At 35.5% G+C, this 18,355-nt stretch overlaps 2 protein-coding genes across 2 annotated transcripts; both read right to left on the bottom strand.

Annotated features, from left to right (window-relative positions):
• Positions 1 to 1,541: 1,541 nt before the first annotated feature.
• Positions 1,542 to 5,322, bottom strand: LOC130740269 (SH3 domain-containing protein 2). Its single transcript, XM_057592808.1, has 10 exons — positions 5,021 to 5,322; positions 4,616 to 4,729; positions 4,460 to 4,529; positions 4,222 to 4,370; positions 3,491 to 3,592; positions 3,212 to 3,412; positions 2,814 to 2,876; positions 2,508 to 2,651; positions 2,164 to 2,238; positions 1,542 to 1,996 (listed from the first exon to the last, which is right to left on the bottom strand). Exons 1-10 carry the CDS (start codon positions 5,078 to 5,080, stop codon positions 1,886 to 1,888), a joined length of 1,089 nt encoding a protein of 362 aa, XP_057448791.1. The 5' UTR covers positions 5,081 to 5,322; the 3' UTR covers positions 1,542 to 1,885.
• A 1,092-nt stretch (positions 5,323 to 6,414) lies between these two features.
• On the bottom strand, positions 6,415 to 17,662 carry LOC130740264 (LRR receptor-like serine/threonine-protein kinase FEI 2). Its single transcript, XM_057592803.1, has 14 exons — positions 17,467 to 17,662; positions 16,793 to 17,027; positions 16,278 to 16,407; positions 15,224 to 15,295; positions 15,051 to 15,122; positions 14,565 to 14,636; positions 11,338 to 11,409; positions 11,152 to 11,223; positions 10,175 to 10,263; positions 9,206 to 9,373; positions 8,764 to 9,096; positions 7,953 to 8,198; positions 7,279 to 7,412; positions 6,415 to 7,089 (listed from the first exon to the last, which is right to left on the bottom strand). Exons 2-14 carry the CDS (start codon positions 16,890 to 16,892, stop codon positions 6,877 to 6,879), a joined length of 1,773 nt encoding a protein of 590 aa, XP_057448786.1. The 5' UTR covers positions 16,893 to 17,027; positions 17,467 to 17,662; the 3' UTR covers positions 6,415 to 6,876.
• Positions 17,663 to 18,355: the final 693 nt, after the last annotated feature.

Here is an 18,355-nt window from a genome sequence, read left to right as displayed (position 1 = left end):
TCACTGAATCAGGATGAGTAATTTATTTTAGACATCAACCATTTTTCTGAGGTGTTTGTTGATAAGGAAGTTATTTACGACATGTGCTTGTCTAACATCATTATTAGTTACCTTAAAGTTAACATTGTTTAACATGATGAAAAGGGAAACAATTAATGTGTATGAAACTTCAATATGTTTCACTCTTTCCTATTATGTGCACGGTGTTTGCTTTATGGGATTGTCACACTCACATGGATCTCTGGAAACACATTGCATCATGCAACTGAAATGTAAAATTGAAATGGTAAACAAATATCAAACAGATCTGCAAAAGAAGCAATGTCTGTAAAAGCTGATTCTGATCCTTCTTGTGCAAGAAAGTTCGTACTTTTATTTTCTTTATTTGGCGCTCAACTTTGCAGGTACACATAGCATGCATGTGAAAACATAGTGGGGGAGAATCTGATATGTTTCAGAAAACCTTTATAGAATCAATCACAGCTTTATAATTTGAGTTGGACAATGATCTCAGAGAATGCCCTGAGCTGTTTAATATACCATCAGCTTCATTCTTTGGTTGTAGCTTTTGAATTACTAGCAAAAGAGAAAAAGAAGAAAGTCAACATAGCTGGAGGCAAAGTGTTCAAAGACGAAGAAATTCTGTAAATTGGACAGAACCTCAGCTTAGTATAGTTCTTCCTGTAGGGATGGTTCGCACATTAATAGACCTTCTTATAAAATTGATAGACAATAAATATCAGAATTGATTCCCTACTATTAAAATCAATTATTAGGTGTTTGTATAATTCCTTTTACGATTAGTTTTAGCTTCAGAATCAATTTTAGGATGAAACTTCAAAAAACTAACTTCTCAACTGAATGTCATAAACAAGAATCACTTTTTTTTATAAATGTATTTTAACATATATCACTTCAATTCAACTCGCGTTTACTATATTGATTTTACTAGAATAATTTTTTTAAACATAAATCCAAACAGGCACTAAATATGTCGCAACACAGGTAGATCATTCAAAAAGTTTCCCAGTGACTTTCTCCCTTATCTTCACGCACATGGCTACTAAGCTGAAATGGAGGCAAGTGCTTTCTTGCTTATTCATGCTACCATGCAATAATAGTGTGGACTTGCATAAATTGATGTGTTTAGGTACCAGTTTGACGTGATGAAATTTGATGTCTAGTTTTCTTACGCCTCTATACATGTTGCCTACTTGCCTTCACACTCAGCATGTGAGCTACCCCTCCCTCGTAGGTAGAATTTTATGATATAGTCTTGTTTGAATATTCATTTTGTTTTTAGATAATCTGCTGAAACCATTTATATCACTTTAACAGAAGCTATATTGATTTCTTGCTAGTCTGGCAAGACCTCACCACTTTATAAAGATACAAAATAATTATGTTAGCAACTCTTTCTTTCTAACACTGAACACTCTCATTGATTGTTAAAATTCAAGTGGAATCCACATAAATTTCAACAAATTAATGAGAGAGTGTTGGAAAGATATTGTTAGCACTCCTATTCGAAGATTTCTAGATACGACAATAATTTCCGCCATAATTTCATTTAGAAATACAGAATCCTCTATAAATATGGACAGCAGAAGTTCAACATTTATCCACATTGCTAAGTTTCTCATCTTGAAACCTAAGCTCCTTAAAATGACCCCAAGGGCTTAAGCAAATGTCAATCATAAATCAATCTACATATTTAAACTGCTACATTTCCTATTATATATTTTATGCTCACATATACAAGATACTGCACAGATGACAGAACCACTCAAAAATAATAGCAAGCACATGAATGCTATGGCTTTTCCGTGATTACGAGAATATACAATTATTGCCTCATCACCAATTCAAAAGAACAGTGTCGACTTTATTCCGTTATCTTGCTGGCTGGTATTAAGTCCTGTCTCTGTACATAAGCAGAGGGAAACCATCCAGCGTTTCCTTTGCATTCTCCTTCAGACCATCCATTGGAACCAACCTGGAAACGTATTATTGAAAATGAGTCTATTTATATGGAGAACAATTGATGCATAAAAAAATAGAAAAAAAAGGCAGCCCGGAACATTAAAGCTCCTGGGAAAGGGTCCGACAACATTTTTTATTGTATGCAGCCTCATATTCGAATAGAAGTCCTTAAAGAAATACCTGGCGAACTACAACATAATCATCAACTGATAGATTTAACTCCCCCTCTGCTTGAGCATCAAATGGATGTATTACCTACAAGACAAGCAATGGCGAGCATGAATCAATTTGAGAATGTAAATGGAATATATCACTGGTTTGAGTTCTAAAATATTTGAACAATACCAAAACAAAACATGAATCCTTTTTTGCAGCAAGATTTCTCAATGTGTGTGTGTGGGGTATCCGTTGCAACAAAACCAAAGCTTAATTATCTTTATGGGCTTCATCTTGTGCAATCAACTGCAAGAATGTGGCCATGTAAAATGCAAGAGCAAGAGCTCTAAAGACAGATTTATTCTTACCTTTGCAAAAAAGTATGTGCCTGTTTGACTGTGTTGTTTATAATCAATGCTGTTTGAATTAGCATTCTCATCTGCAGGTTGATTGTGTCCATCTTTTGGCAGAGGAAATGATGTAGATTCTTTTGGTTGTCTCTCATCAACCATCTAACTCCAAAAAAATCCAATAGAAGGACATGTTATGAATTTGATCAGTACAAAAAAGCAATGTTCAGAATATTATTGCTAGAAGCCAACATGTAGACTAGACATTGAAACTAGGAATTATTTTCCTAATTTGAAAGAAGATTTGGCTACATGGTGGCTAACCTCAGCACATAGTTTCTCTAGAATAACAAGGGCATGACGATGATAGGCTCTCTCTGCATCCACCTGTCAATGGAAAAGGGTAGAAAATGATTTTGGGAGGTTGGATAAGAACAATTTTCTCAAGGCTCAAAAACCATACAAAATAGAACTACAATCAACGTTTACAGTGAAACAAACATAAGATAACTCAATATGAATGATGAGAACCAATTTTTTTGGTAAATGTAAGAGCATCTCCTCTTGTATGAACAACAAATAATGATATCTTCAAAACTTTAACAGTTTAACATTCAATCAGCTGTTAGCTATAAAGTAATACTGCAATAATCTATGATGTTTAGCATCAGTGAGGAACATAAAAGTAAAACCAGCAATCACATGATAGGATCTAGCAATACCATTGTACAAAGGCTCTTGAGAGTTATCTGTTGCTGTTGTTCTTCAACTGACAACATAGCGGTTGTTGCTTCTCTACCAAGTGCCACCAAGGCAGATTTAAGCTCTTTCGACCTTGTTTCTGCATTTTGAAGCCTCATAGAACTGTCTGCAGAAACAGAAGAATCCCTCAACTTTGATCGACGCCTCAAAACTTCAGCAGCCTGATGAGAAGATATCTAAGATAAATATCCTGTGTTGCACACCACCATATGCATGCCATTGTGGCAGTAAATTATTACCTGCGCTTCTACCTCTTGCCGAAGTTTATCATAGCGGTGAGTGAGGTGGCGTGCATCCTCTAGAGGAGCTCCTGTTATTTGTGCCCGCAGTGGCTCAGAAATCTATACAAAACCTAAAGCAGAATTAGAAGCACCAATTGGGGGGAGGGAGGGAAGGAAAAGACATGATTGGAAGTCTCTATGTTTTTTGTTTTTGTTTTTGGATAAATGGAAGGCTCAAAATATGAGTATATGACATACAAATTGAAGGTAAAAGACAATTTGTTTACAAAATAAAAGGTAATTAAGTAATATTTCTAAAGAACAAAGAGTTCCATTGAGTAATAGTTCCTTTAAGTTGTCTAAGTAAATAATTCTAAGAAACTAGGGCTTCTTGTTACTGTCAAGCAAAAAGAACTAATTGTCAAATAGCCAATTATCCCAAAAGCTTAAGTTGTTGGGTAAGGGCCACATGAATGGCTTTATATTATATTCTAACACTAATATCCTAAATCCTAATACAAGTATGAATTATGAAGCAACACTGTTGATTTATACTAGCTTAAGTTGAACTTTCCAAAACTCGTATGATGTTATAGTAAAAAACTACTTCAGCGACTAGCAATCAGATAGGCATAATATCATCCTAAAAACTTTAATCTGCACATTAATATATCATATGCTCTACGGTAACAAAGTCTTTTACAAAAAAAACTTTTAAAGACTACGGAAGAAATTTCCCAAAAGATTACCTGATCACCTAAGATCCCAAGCAAAGTCTCCCTCTCATTCTCCACTATATCATACGAGTTACCCAATTGAATAGAAGCCCTTGAAAGAGGGTAAGTACTGCCTTGATTCTCGGTCCCATATTTACAGAAGTCCTTCGCCAACTTTCTTACTGAAGTACATAGCATAAAACAACAATTATAACCCCTGAGGCTAAAATCAAATCAAGAACATAAGGCAAAAAGTCAAAAGCAAATTCACCTATCTCCATCTGCTTGGAACTAACAGCAACGAATCCTTCAATACCGCGAACAATATGCCGCTGAAAATGCTGCAAGCATAATAACGGTTAAAACTTTGACCAAACAACAAAACTCTCTGAATTTTCAATGCAATGGACTAATTACAGAAATACACCTTAGCTGTCTTTGTAGAAGTGTATAACTTCTGCAGTTGCTGATGACACTCAATTTCAGATTCATCAGTCATGAGCGATTCATTGCTAAGTTGGCCCAATTGTCTAAGTATAGCCTGCAAAACAACAATCATCAATATCACACAGTAAAATGAACAGTTTACAATCAGAATCTACACTTTCTGTTTAAGGATCCCACACCATCAGTTGAAACCTGAAGCAATAACTTGCCTCTATGCAAAATCACTGTAAAATTTCTTAAATTAATACCATCATCCCTTGCTAGAAAAGCAACTTTAACCTAAATTGTAAACAAATATACTAGTATACTAGTACAGAAATCACCACCCCACATAAAAAAAAGGTTCAATCTGAGAGAGAAGAAAAAGAATAAGAATCATCATCACCTGTTGTTGCCTGGCAACTTGCTCTCTCAACTTGCTAGCTTGCTTCCGTATAGCATCCATTCTTCACCTTTTTTTAGAACGGAGAGGAAGTGATCGGAGAAACAGTGTGTTGGGGTTTCAATTGGTTGAAGCAGAGAAGATAGACATGGATGTTGAAAAAGAGAAAGGGGGTTTTGGAACAGTTAGAACAACACAACGGAACAGATACTGTCTACAATAATGATATAGGAGCGTGAAAGTGAAAACTGCTATCAATGTGTTGTTCATGTCGGGTTAAGAGAGAGAGAGAGAATCTGAGGGGAAAAAAAGTGTCTTTTTAAGATTTCCACCAAATACGCTCTTGACTTTCGGAGATAACTCTAGTTTTACATTTTGAACTTTTACAAATTAATATGATCAATTCATTAATTAATATTTAATACCATGGGAAAATATTAGACGAGTGTGATTGACACATAAGAGAGACAAGTCAAAGATCAAATATGTGATTCAACTTTCAAGATTCAAGGAGGTGGAAATATTCTTTTGAAGGTGCAAAAATCAAAATGGGGATTAAGCTAATACATTATGCATGTAAATGGAGTACACGTTTTATGAACTTTCAACATTTTTAAGTTTATTGTCAATTATATTTTTTTTGGATATGTAATAATATTTTATTTTTCTTATCTAAATCTCACCTTAAATTTTTCTAGTGTAGTACTAATACGAAAGAATAAGAATAAGTTAGACTATTTTTATCTGAAGCAAGTCATGAAGAGGAAGGTACTATCGAGTATCAAAGGAAACCATATTGTCTGCACAAACTCAAAGCAAACAATCTGAAAGTGTAATAATTTTTGTCTGGGTTTTTACTTTTTACAAAATTTATTTAATTTTTTGGAGAGTATATTTACTTACTCGATAGATAAAAGATTATAATTCTTTTAAGGTCCAATTACGTGCTAAAGTGGTGGGACTCGTCCTAATTGTATCTTCTCCATATACAATTCTTGAGAATAAGTTCAAGGAAAGTGACAAAAGTGGCAATCTAAGATTTTTATTTGAAGAATGATTCTGAATTTCTTCACAATTTAAATTTGCGAGGTCAGTCGCTTTTATATAACGTGTAACATAACGGCTCTTAACCAAATACTATTACAGTGACAACGATCACTTAACTAATAGTGGAACTAATGTTACTGACCATAACAACCATAACCGAACTCAACATAGCAATACACTAATATACCCACAGAGAATACAACAGAAGCTAATCACTACTCTATAGTCCTCTTAAGTGTGAGAGAATCTATGTTTTGTGGTTATATTCTACATTTATATTGTGTTCTTTATTTTATTAAAAAATGCATTTTTGTCAGCCAAATTGTAAGAAGCATTACAAAACACAAACATTTACAGACAAGTGAAACCAGCATCTTTTGATGAATTCTTTTGTGGAAACATATATTACAAAAAAAATAACAAGAATCACTTGCAAAAGTAGACTTTCTGAGCTTGTACACATTCATATACACTTAAATTGGAGAGGACAAATGTGACTAAGATTACAAATGCTAACAAGAGTGGGAAAACGAAATAGGAAGGGAGAACCACTATCAAGTTACACATGCAACTCAGAAGACAAAGAAATGCATGAACATGTCCAATGATGACATCCGACAGAGGACCACAAATTCTGTCGCGAAGTGGTCTAATGAAGACATCTGTCATCACAAACCTTAAGAATGAATGCAATCGATATAAAAAGTGGCACTGTAGATTCTGAGCCTCTTTCTTCGCTTCTGACTTCCAAGCAATTTGCAGTGACATGGATGCAAACACAACATACTGTCCAATTTATCTTCGCGAGCTTTCTAGTCGGAATCATAGAAGTCACTTGGGCATGGAGTTACGACCTCCGATTCTAGCAACTGGACCACTCGGTGCATCGTGGGTCGATCCTCTGGACTTGAGGAAACACACTGAATCGCCATAGTGAGCAAGGCATCAAGGCTGTCTACCTGCACCCCCTCACACAGTGGATCCACAATTTCCCTCGCCCTATTTTCCGTAATAAGAAAATTCAACTGCAAAGATGGTGAATAAGTGGCATCAGAATGGGAATCTTGCTTTGTAATTATCACATAACAAGCTACAAAGCTTATATATGTACTAGAATGTACTAGAAGATGATAACTAATTTCAGTTATTTTACAGTGTTTAAAATACTGGAAAAGAGATAATAATTCGCACTAAAATCTAAGTGCATAGCTTACCCAACCAACAATATTGAGACCCTTTTCAATGAACGATGCATCTGTTGGCCGCTTTCCACTCAGCACTTCAAGTGTCAGCACACCAAAACTATACACATCAGTCTTCTCAGTTGCTCTGCCACTTTGCATATACTCTGTAGTACAAAGGCTTGATCAGGCGTGTAGTTAAAATGGAAAACTAATAGTCCAACAAAAACCCACATTTTAGCACACCCCAAACATAACCAGCCACTCCAAGTAACGAAATGGTGAAGCTTAACATGTATATTGATTATTAGCAGCTACTTTATGTTATAAAGGCTTTGAAGTTTGAACATATTCAACAATTTTCTCTCATGCTCCCCCTCTCTCTTTAATGGCCAGAGGAAGAAAGACTTCAACACCGATGTATTTCATCTTTCTCATAAATCAATCTAGTACAATTTCAGAAGCACTTACAACAGAAAGATATTTCCTGTGAACACATCAAAACAAGAGATAAACATATAAATATCCATGCAGTATGAGACCACGTATTAACTAGAATATCCATGCAGTATGAGACCACGTATTAACTAGCTATACATACCCTGACACCAGCAGAATTTGATTAATAATTTAAAGGCTAAAATCATTAATCATGCTCCAGCCAACTATCTATCAGGTCAATATCATATCCATTCAACATTGCTTACCTGGAGCAAGATAACCAAATGTCCCAGCAACAATTGTGGTGATGTGAGATTCTTCATCCTCCAGAAGTTTTGCAAGTCCAAAATCTGAGACCCGAGCATCCAATTTTCCATCAAGTAAAATGTTGCTCGATTTTATATCTCGGTGTATGATTCTAGGGGAACAATCATGGTGTAAGTACGACAGCCCTTTTGCAGCCCCCATTATTATATTCAAGCGTGAATCCCAGTCTAGTTGCTCAGATCTTTCTGTGCAATGCATCACAAACAACATTATCCTCCCAAAAAGATTAAAGCAGAGATAATGACTGTACTAGCTTCCATGTCAATTGAATTTGTATCAAGTATCAACTAGTGCAGAATAAATGAGAAGGCCAAATTTAACAATCAAACAATTAAAGCATATAATAGCACCACATCCCAAGCAGATAGAAATTTTAATAAGTTTGCAACCAAATTTTGATGCATCAAAATGTTCCATACAACATAATTCCCGGTTGAGTTGTATTCAAAAAGCACTAAAGTTTTACATGCTCAGCTGCTATGGAAAAGAAAAGGTTGCAATTGCAAGTACTTGTTTAATAATGAATGCGTGTAACATATTACATATATATTTATGTAGGGACCTTTTTTGAGAGTTTTTAATCAAGGAGAACTAGATGATGATTACCACATGTAAGCATTGACGTTCTAATTAGTAATTGCCATATGCCAGCCTTTAAGTCCAGCACTAGCGCCCAATAATACAGCTGTACTTGTTTCATGCATTAATTTGATGATGAAAATCTATTAAGTATTTAAATAGGCATCTTACCATGAAGAACTTCATCGAGACTACCACCAGGTAGGTAGTCATATATTAACAACTTTGACGTAGGTGAATTGCAATATCCTCGTAAGTTCACTAGGTAACGGTGTTTGATGCTACCAAGAATTTGAAGCTCCCTCTCAAAAAAACGATCAAAGCCCTCATTCAACTTTACAATCCTTTTCAAAGCAAATACATTGCCGTCATCCATTGCAAGCTTGTAAACGGTTCCAAATCCCCCTACCCCTATTATATGTTCCTCATTCAAAGTCTCTAGTTTCTTAATAATGTCTTTCGAAGAATATGGTAGGTCTCCATGAAACATCACTATTGAAGCACCTACAAGACATTATTTGGAGATATTAATATTCAAGGGTTTTTCAATGCATGGAGCATGAAAAGCAAGCTTAAACAGGTCTATCTGCAAGCCAAAGAAAGACAAGGTCACCTGCACCGACATCCATTGCCAGACTTATTCTATCATTTTTACCAAACTTTTTATAAAGAAAACAACCCCAGAAACACATTAGTGCCACCAAAAGTAGTGCACCCACAGTTGCTGATGCACTGATGAGCAGCCGGCCAGAATATTTCTTCTTTCCATTTTGATTTGAATCTAGAAAGAGCAAAACAAGAAGTCAAAATGTAATTCGAAACAACGCGATCCAATTAACTGTAGTATATACATATATACAACACTGTTGATACTGTTTCGTGAAAACAAAAACTCATTAAAGTCCAATCAAAGCTATGCCAAGGAATCAAAAGTCAGACAAAAATTATGATCTGTTTGCTTGCACTATTAAGAAATCTCGAACAAAGACAGAATCTTGATTATTAACTTCATAATGAACTATTTCTAAAAAAATTAATCAATTTTAAACAAAGCTTGCTCACAGCTGCTAAATTTTTCCTTCATTTATTCAGTTTGCCTGGTTGGACATTTTGAATAGCCCAACAAACAGAACTTTATTCAAAAAATAGAGGGACTCCTCTGACTGATTGACTTTGTATACATACACCCAAAGACCCAAACACCAAAGTTTCTCATATTTTCCGTTGATTGCAGTCCGATTATGAAATGCCACCAGAACCTTGTTGTGACTCTACTTCACCCTTATTTATATGACAATATAGGTCCAGGATTGAAAATTTAACCAAAAAACATCAACCAACTTCAAAATATCCTCAACAAAAGTTTCCCCACTCTTCATTTCAGCTCCATCTAAAATCAGTTGAGGACTTAAAATACCACCTTTTATTGAAAAGATTTAACCAGAATATTTATAAAGCTAAAGGTTCAAATATTTAACCTAAAAATATGAAAAGACGATACATCATTAAAACAAAGAAAGATAGCAAGATTGGCACGAGGATAAATGAAGGATTAAGGACTTGGTTCAAAATCATGTTGTACCCGAGGAATTAGATGTATTTGTCCCAGGCGAGCCATCTTTACATGTTGAACTGATTTGCGCTCCACACAAACCGCGATTTCCAACAAAGCTACAAAAATGAATACTTTTCTCAAATATTGATCCATAGAGGTAGACAATACATTAGGACAGTCTAATAATATCAATGATCATCAAGGGAAAAAATGTAAACATAAAATTATTCATGATATTTATGTCCTGACTTAGTACATCTATAAAAATATCAGCCAGAATAACATAATAAATTATCACAAGACTGGACAGCTAATATGAGGCATATTCGGAATTAATCTATGCCTAAAGGAAAACTAAGATGGATTTCAACATAACAAAACAACAATATCAAATGCCATGATTCCTGTGAAGGAACTGCAAGACTTCTTCTTTGTCATGAACCAACTATCACAAAAGTTTATTCTGATAATTTTTTAAACGGAACGCCTCTTCATTCAACTAAGAAAAATACAAGGCAAAAGTATGCAGCTCACAGTATGAAAAGTCATAAAATATTTCTAGCTATGTCACATTCCAAACAAAGAGAAAGTAGAATTGAGAAATTTATTAAATTTAAATGTGTGACTACCAAGCAAACCAGAAAAGAAAAAAAAAAGATAAAAGATAAAAAGACGGTTTAAATATTATAACATATATATAATGAAAATTGTAAGATTTTGAATACATAAATAAAAGCTTAACTAACTAATACCATGGAGTGTGACAAGACTAATATTAATACATTTGATTAAAATTAAACTTTAATACAAAAAAAAATAGCCAAGGATAACTTAGGAAACTACAATAATGAGTTGTTAATGTACTGTGTGCATTAGCAATTGAGAGTGCCAATAGCTTCACCCTGAAAACCCAAGGATGCAAACAAACTATACAGCCAATCAGGCATATTCCCATCAGAACTTAAACCTACTGATAATCTATAAACAGAAAAAACTGTACTTACGAGCTTCCAGCAAATTTGGCAAGGATACCGTCCGAAGGTATTGGTCCGACCAGAAAATTGGCTGATACATTACTGCAGAGTATCCAACAAGACCACGATAGTAAAAAATTTCATTTGATAACAAAATGCCAAACTAATAAAAATGACCAATAAAAAAACAGAGCAGAAAAGAGTAAGTCTACATACAAGTATTTGAGGTTCTCCAACTTCCCAAGTGATGCTGGAATATTCCCATCAAGGGAATTGCTTGATAAATCCCTGTAAAATAGGGAGACATGGTGATGAAGGAACTAACTAATTTTCTCAAATGTATATATATATATATATATATATATATTTATATATATATATAACTTGAATTTGATAAAATATATCTATATTTCATTGATAATACGTGACTGAAAACTACAATATAGACTAACAAATAGATAAAAAGAAACTAAATCTATCTAAACCTATCTCTAATTAAATAGATATCATCTCTATTTAAATAGATACTAATGTAAAATAGATAAACAAATCTTAACTATATCTCTATGAGATAAGACTAATAATAAACTAAATCTTAACAGATATTCAACACTCCCCCTCAAGCTAAAGCTTACTTAGCTTTAAGCTTGTCACAAATCTAACCCAAGAAGAAAATTATCTTAATAGATATCCTTAATAATGACGGTCTTGGCGAATCTCTGAATTGAATAACCTTTCAAACTTCTAGTAAATTCATGGGCAGGCAAAAGACAACTTCTCATACTTGATCTGGCTGAAACTGATGCAAGACAAAAACCAATTCTTCTGGAGTGTCGTAGGGTAGCTGAGCCAGCAAACAAGGGCGAAAAACCAGCAACAATATGCCCGAAAACAAAACAAGGCTGAAACAACAACTCACCAACAACAACCACACAGAAATAAAACACACTTGAGGTCAATCGATTGATGGCTTCTAAGACAAACAATGGTGTCAACTTTGACACAGACAACTCTCAAACATTAGAGAGTGGGCCAGCGCAACTCGCAGCTGAAGCCCTAAAACCAAAACCAATAACTCTCAACTAGAGAGTGGGCCAGCGCAACTCGCAGCTGAAGCCCTAAAACCAGAAAACCAAACAATCGAGACAAAACAAACGAAGGTGACATTGTCACCTTCAAAACCAAATTGCATAAAGTCAGCCAAGATCAATATAATAAGAGCATCTCGAACCATGAGACGCAAACTAAGATCTCAAACAGCAAGAAACATCGCTCGCAGATGAGAAAAACACACCAGACCCATGAACCAAACTGGAAGAGGAAGACCGGACGACCATTAACGGTGGCGCCACAACACACGTCAAATAGAAGACCTTAAAATTCAAATCTGGCCGAAACACAAATAGGACCAGCGAGAACAATGCAGCGGAGCAATACAATTAGATTCAACCTGATGCTTCTGCCTCTCCCAAAAACATTAGCACAAACTGGATTATGGAGAAATAGGAAAGCAAAGGAACGCAACAATCTGAATCAGATTGTTGGATACTCCAAAACACACTGCTATTAAACAATCACCATAGAAGCATCATTCTTGGATACAACCTCCACCAAACCAGCAACAAGGATAACGATTGTCGGCGGTGGTTGACTGTGGTCTCTATTAGGATATTTAGCAATATCCAACACTTCCCCTCAAGCTATAGCATACATGTCATATGCATAGCTTGTAACAAATATAATTAAGATTTAACAATATCCAGATCCTCCCCTCAAGCTAGAGCATATATGTCATATGCAGAGCTTGTAACAAATATAATTAACTTGAGAAGCCGCTGCTGCCGGAGAGAGAAATTCCCAAAAACAATCCAAAAATCTTTTCCAACTCTAAAACCACAACTATGCCGACCAAAACCATGGGAATATGCTAGACCCTCCAGCCGTATTGGGAACTTGACATCACATGAGCCAACAATGTTCTGATTCTTCTGAATCTTGAAATCCTTATATTTGTGAAACTTTTATTTTTTTCTCGTGAAGGTAGCAGCCCATGATGCAATTCCCATTAGCCAGCTTCCAATGGAATTGAAAATTCCAAACTCAAAATACCACACTTGCCAAATCCAATAACAGTCGTAATGTGGCATATGGTTGCATAGCCACAATTTCAAGAAAAACGCTTCCAGATCTGAAAGCAAAACCAGATGAGTCGCCATTGGCGGCAGCGACGGTCGGTGGTGGCAGGAGGCGATCCAAAAAAGAGCAAAGGACACCGAATTCCTCTTTAGCAGGTGATCTTCAAAACGCATCAGCCATGGAGAAGATAGAAAAAACAACCAGAAATCAAAGAGGGGTTGACTAACCAGCGTGAACAGTGCACAATGAGGAGATGGCAAAGCAGGCCCAAAACATAGGACCCAAAAACCAAATAGCGGAGAGAGACATCACGAAAGCAACTACGGTTTCAAGACAAAGGGGAGTGTATTTTAGAAAGAACGAGGCCGTAAGAAAACGGCTAGAGTTAACAAGCGCGGAAGCAAAGTACGAAAAATAAATCCAAAGAGATTTGGAAAGTAGCCATGAGGGGGCTCACGGGGGAGGAGCCCCCTCACAGCGGTAGGATCGAAACTTGCTCTGATACCAACTTGAATTTGATAAAATATATCTATATTTCATTGATAATACGTGACTGAAAACTACAATATAGACTAACAAATAGATAAAAAGAAACTAAATCTATCTAAACCTATCTCTAATTAAATAGATATCATCTCTATTTAAATAGATACTAATGTAAAATAGATAAACAAATCTTAACTATATCTCTATGAGATAAGACTAATAATAAACTAAATCTTAACAGATATTCAACAATATATATATATATATAAACTCACTAAACAACCGAACTACTAAAGGCAAAGTTCTTTCCTAAATTAGCAGACACATGTGCATGATAAATATACCCACACCTCATGCATGAACACGGAACACCAGACAACAACCAACAACAAAAGCCTTAAACCACTAGATGAAGTCAGCTATATGGATCACACTACGCCATTGAGCTCAATCAAAAACCAACTTTGTTGGATACACACCAGACAAATGATCTCAAAGTTTGCTTTTTGTTTTAATGTGTATTCTTGGGCCATTTATTCATCAAATGAAAACAGAACAACACTGTACTACAATATCTTCAGTGTTTGATTCTGATAGGTACACTCAGTTAATTGGATTAGTTAGTTAACACTAAACACTTCACAGAATAATAGTTTGTTAGTTAATAGGTTAGTGAGTGACGCATGTTGCCCGTAAATATGAGGAGGGGTTGAGAGGGATGGATGTCTAGTCATTTTTTATAAAATACAGGCTCTTTGGGATTCAGAAACAAATAATTAAATATAAATAAAAAGAGAAGTATAAACTTAATAGAAACTCACAAATTTTGAAGCTGTGAAAGGTTTCCTATTTCACTTGGAATCATTCCACCAAGGTAATTGCCCTGTAAAAATCTGCACAACCGGAAGTAAAAGTTATTACCAAGCAGCAATATAGAAAAATTGGATTTACGCAATTTAAAACTCAACATACAAAACAAGATCTAGTAGTTATATTATATAAGCTTTCTTCCAGAAAGTGAAGTGATATTAGAAACTAACTCCAAAATGTCAAGCTCTAAGTGTGACCGTGAAGTATACCATAACATGTGATGCATGGCTATGCAGAAAGTAAAATTGTTTGTATGAATATGTAATAAGCAATAGTATGAGCATTAAATCAATGTTAACAAAAGTGAAATTCTGTTGTTAAATTGAATTGTCCAAATATCACCATCAACAAAGCTAAATGCCGATGATTTTCCAGGGTGAACAGAAAAACAAGAAAATGGTACAAAACTTAGCTAATGAACCAAATTTAATACATACATTCCTTCCAATTCAGTGCAATTTCCCAATTCTGATGGAATTTTCCCATAGAAGTTGTTGTTATGAAGAGCACTACAACAGATATACATTATCATTAGATTACAAATTATATAACAGAATTGAATAACTTAAAAGAAAAGATATATGCAATAAAAAAAATTAAAAATACATACAGAACTCTCAGATGCTCTAGCTTCCCAAGGTCAGGTGATAAAGAGCCACTTAACCTACGGTGAGATAGACTCCTAGAATATCATCAATGAAAGCAAAGTTAGATAAAGAATTTCTGGCATAAATGCCAGCAAATCTCCTGTCATATCAAGTATTGATTTCAAGAATTTCTTCGATGAACTTAATCACCTCTTTCCATGTTACCAATCTCAAGGGTATTGCCTCAACCCATTTCAAAAAATAATCTACTCCCACTAGGATGTATTGGTGAAGTGTACACAGATGCAATGTGTCAAGGAAATTTACGCATAAAAGAGCGTTCTAACTTCTATCTTGCTTCAATTACAACACCACTCCAATACAAAACCCACAAAACAAAAGAGAGGAGGATTAACAGAAACAAGATTTAAAAAATGGTGGACTCAGTAGGGTGGAAGAAATTTAAGTCTATCATTATGTTGTCAAAACATCGTAGACTAAGGCCCAGTTTAGATGGGAGCTTCTCAACTAAGGTAAGTATTTGGTTCCTAACTTAGGAATATAAACCTTATATGTTTGTAGGTATTTATGACGAAGTTAGATGAGATAACTTTTTAAAAAAGTGATGCTGGTCTCAACTAATAGACAGGTTATTATTTAAAAGACTCATTGTAATTGCAAAATTATTTCACCTTTTCTACTTTTATAATTGCTACTTGATAAGTTTATCCAAGCTAGCTCTAAAGCAAGGAGAAAAGGAAAAGGGGCTTTTGTTTTATCAGAAATTCACAATCAGTAATAGTTGCTAGAATTAGGTAATACAATTGTTTACATAACTTAAAGTCTAAATCAGAATATAAATGTTTCAGACGTGGCAATGAAGCTTTCATGAAAATCTGGTCTGGCATGCTTATAAAATTACATGACTCGTGAAATAATCTATTTACCCTCTACGTGATACATGTGACGAATTACAACAGTCAGTCAAAACAAGATGACGTAAGAAACATTTCCATCAGTACAAAACCGTGTCTTGTAGCAAGTGCAATACAAGAAATGCAAAAATTATAAACTCACAGATGCGTTACTCTCTTGGTTTTTGGATCACATTTCACTCCCTTCCATTTACACGGGTTCGGCTCCTCTGGCCTCCATCCTAAACCATCAGAATTAACAACTGCTGTCCTGAAGCTGAGAAGTACCTCACCTATATACGTGGAAGAATAATATAACTATCAAAACCATTATGCAAGAGAAAAGGAGTCGACAGCATAAAAAGTGAAAACTAGTTAAATGTTAATTTAAACTAAGTCACATGAATGAACAAATGCAAGCAAGGAGGGAGTGAAGCTCTAAAGTAGAATTCCAAAGTTTTGACTTAGCTTCAAAAAAAGATTATGAAATCATAATGGAAAAACAGAGGATATCACAAATATAGTTAAGATATGAACAAAAAATTAAAGACGTTCATAATAAAGTACGGCCAAATTTAGTATCATATCAATATGAAATGCGACCAAATCAGAAGCAGACTTATATCCTAATTAAGCATGGCTTCTAAAATAAGAAATGCATATAATTTTTAATCATACCATCAGGACTGGTTGCTTCACTTTTATAAGTTACAACATGTATCAGCGAAACAAAAAGAAGCCGCCACAGCCATTGCCATTTTATCAGACAAATGCCCATAGCAAAACTGTTCAAAATTGATATAACTAACAAAAGTCATCTGAGACAGCAGTATCTAAAATGTCCCTCTCCCGTCTCCACCATGTAGCTAGCTATCTAGTCCGCACGAACATCACCAGCGCAATCCAACGCTGCCTGCAACTTAAAAAACCGGTAAACCTAAATTAACCACACAATTATCACAAATTCATCAATAGCAAAAAATACAACACACAAGAAACAAAAATTATTTCGGCCGTTACGCGGCGTTTGGCTTACAACTGTCACACACTATGCAGACAAAACTAGTTGCAGACTTGCAGTGACTACAATTCGAGTAAATGCCTCAACCTATGCAATTTCCAGTTCAATTACAGAAGCAGTTAAGCGCAGTAGCAAGCAAACTAGGTAAACTAGTACAAGAGCTTCTATAACAGTACACAGTGGATACTACTACTAGAGAGTAGAGAGTAATTGAGCATTTGAAATCAGAAGCAAGCAATGCGTAATCGAGAAATCGAGGTGAATTAATTGATATTGTGGTTCGATTTGACGAATTGCGATGGTGAATTTTGGTTTGGATTGAAGAACTGACCTGGATTTGTTCGATCTGAGATGCGAAGGTGAGAGAGAAAATGCAGCGATAACAAACAAGAAACGTTATCAGTTATCGCTCACTCTTCTTCTCACACCCACTGGTTTGTGTGTTCGTTGCCTGAGATTTGTGTGTGTGATTCGAGTGCGAGTGTGCGAAGTGTGTGAGAGAAGAGAAGAGAAGAGAAGAGAAGAGAATCGATGCTCTTCGTTTGGGAATTAAAGGGGAACCAATCAGAGCAAGGCTGTTTCGCACGTGAGAGGTGGGGTGAATCGCACGTGCGACCGACGCATTTGCTTTGGCTCTAGTTGAGTTGAATTCAATTGAATTGAATCATGAAATTGACTCCTGTAGATTGCTTGCTTGCTTACATTGCGTTACAGAAGTGCAACGCTTCTCCCCCACACACCTTTTTCACTCCACCTGCTTTCAAATCGCTACGTTTTGTTACTTGTTAGTTGTTACCATGTTTATTTACTTGAATTAATTATGTCAAGAAAAGGTTAAAAAGTATATAGGACGTTTTATATAAATTCATCAAATCACTCAACGGAGTGTTGATTGAAAGTAGAGAACGATGACCTTTCAAGAGTCTTATGCTTCTTTGGGAGAATGCAGGCTCCTACGTCGCAAAGTCATGCGGGTGGTAGTGTCTGAGAAGAAGCTTTGACGCCTGAGTTAGAATAGTGGAGAGGCAGGTAAGGGGTGATGGAATGAGGAGTGTCTACCATAAGCTATGCATGACCCCGCCTTTATAGGGTTGGCGGGTTTTGAGGGCACCGAGGTTCAGGGCGTCATGATTGGTAAATGGTACAACTTATGAGGGGAGTCGTTGGATCTTCTGAAATGTTGCTTAATCGAACGGGTGGGGGCACGTTTGCTTATTGTA

Source organism: Lotus japonicus, chromosome 2 (assembly GCF_012489685.1).
Source record: "Lotus japonicus ecotype B-129 chromosome 2, LjGifu_v1.2".
Lineage (NCBI taxonomy): Eukaryota > Viridiplantae > Streptophyta > Magnoliopsida > Fabales > Fabaceae > Lotus > Lotus japonicus.
Note: the sequence above shows the minus strand (reverse complement) of the source record. Positions and strands in the feature narration are given on the sequence as shown.

What these genes read in the sequence shown, in the direction of transcription:
- LOC130740269 (XM_057592808.1), bottom strand. Translation starts at nt 5,080, where the DNA reads ATGGATGCTATACGGAAGCAAGCTAGCAAGTTGAGAGAGCAAGTTGCC. An exon ending in CTTCTACAAAGACAGCTAAG is followed by an intron (nt 4,530 to 4,615) that starts GTGTATTTCTGT and finishes TTATGCTTGCAG; the next exon opens with CATTTTCAGCGGCATATTGT. An exon ending in TAGAGAAACTATGTGCTGAG is followed by an intron (nt 2,652 to 2,813) that starts GTTAGCCACCAT and finishes TTTTGGAGTTAG; the next exon opens with ATGGTTGATGAGAGACAACC.
- LOC130740264 (XM_057592803.1), bottom strand. Translation starts at nt 16,892, where the DNA reads ATGGGCATTTGTCTGATAAAATGGCAATGGCTGTGGCGGCTTCTTTTT. An exon ending in TGCACTGAATTGGAAGGAAT is followed by an intron (nt 14,637 to 15,050) that starts GTATGTATTAAA and finishes CCGGTTGTGCAG; the next exon opens with ATTTTTACAGGGCAATTACC. An exon ending in CTTTCACAGCTTCAAAATTT is followed by an intron (nt 11,410 to 14,564) that starts GTGAGTTTCTAT and finishes CCTATTTTACAG; the next exon opens with GGATTTATCAAGCAATTCCC.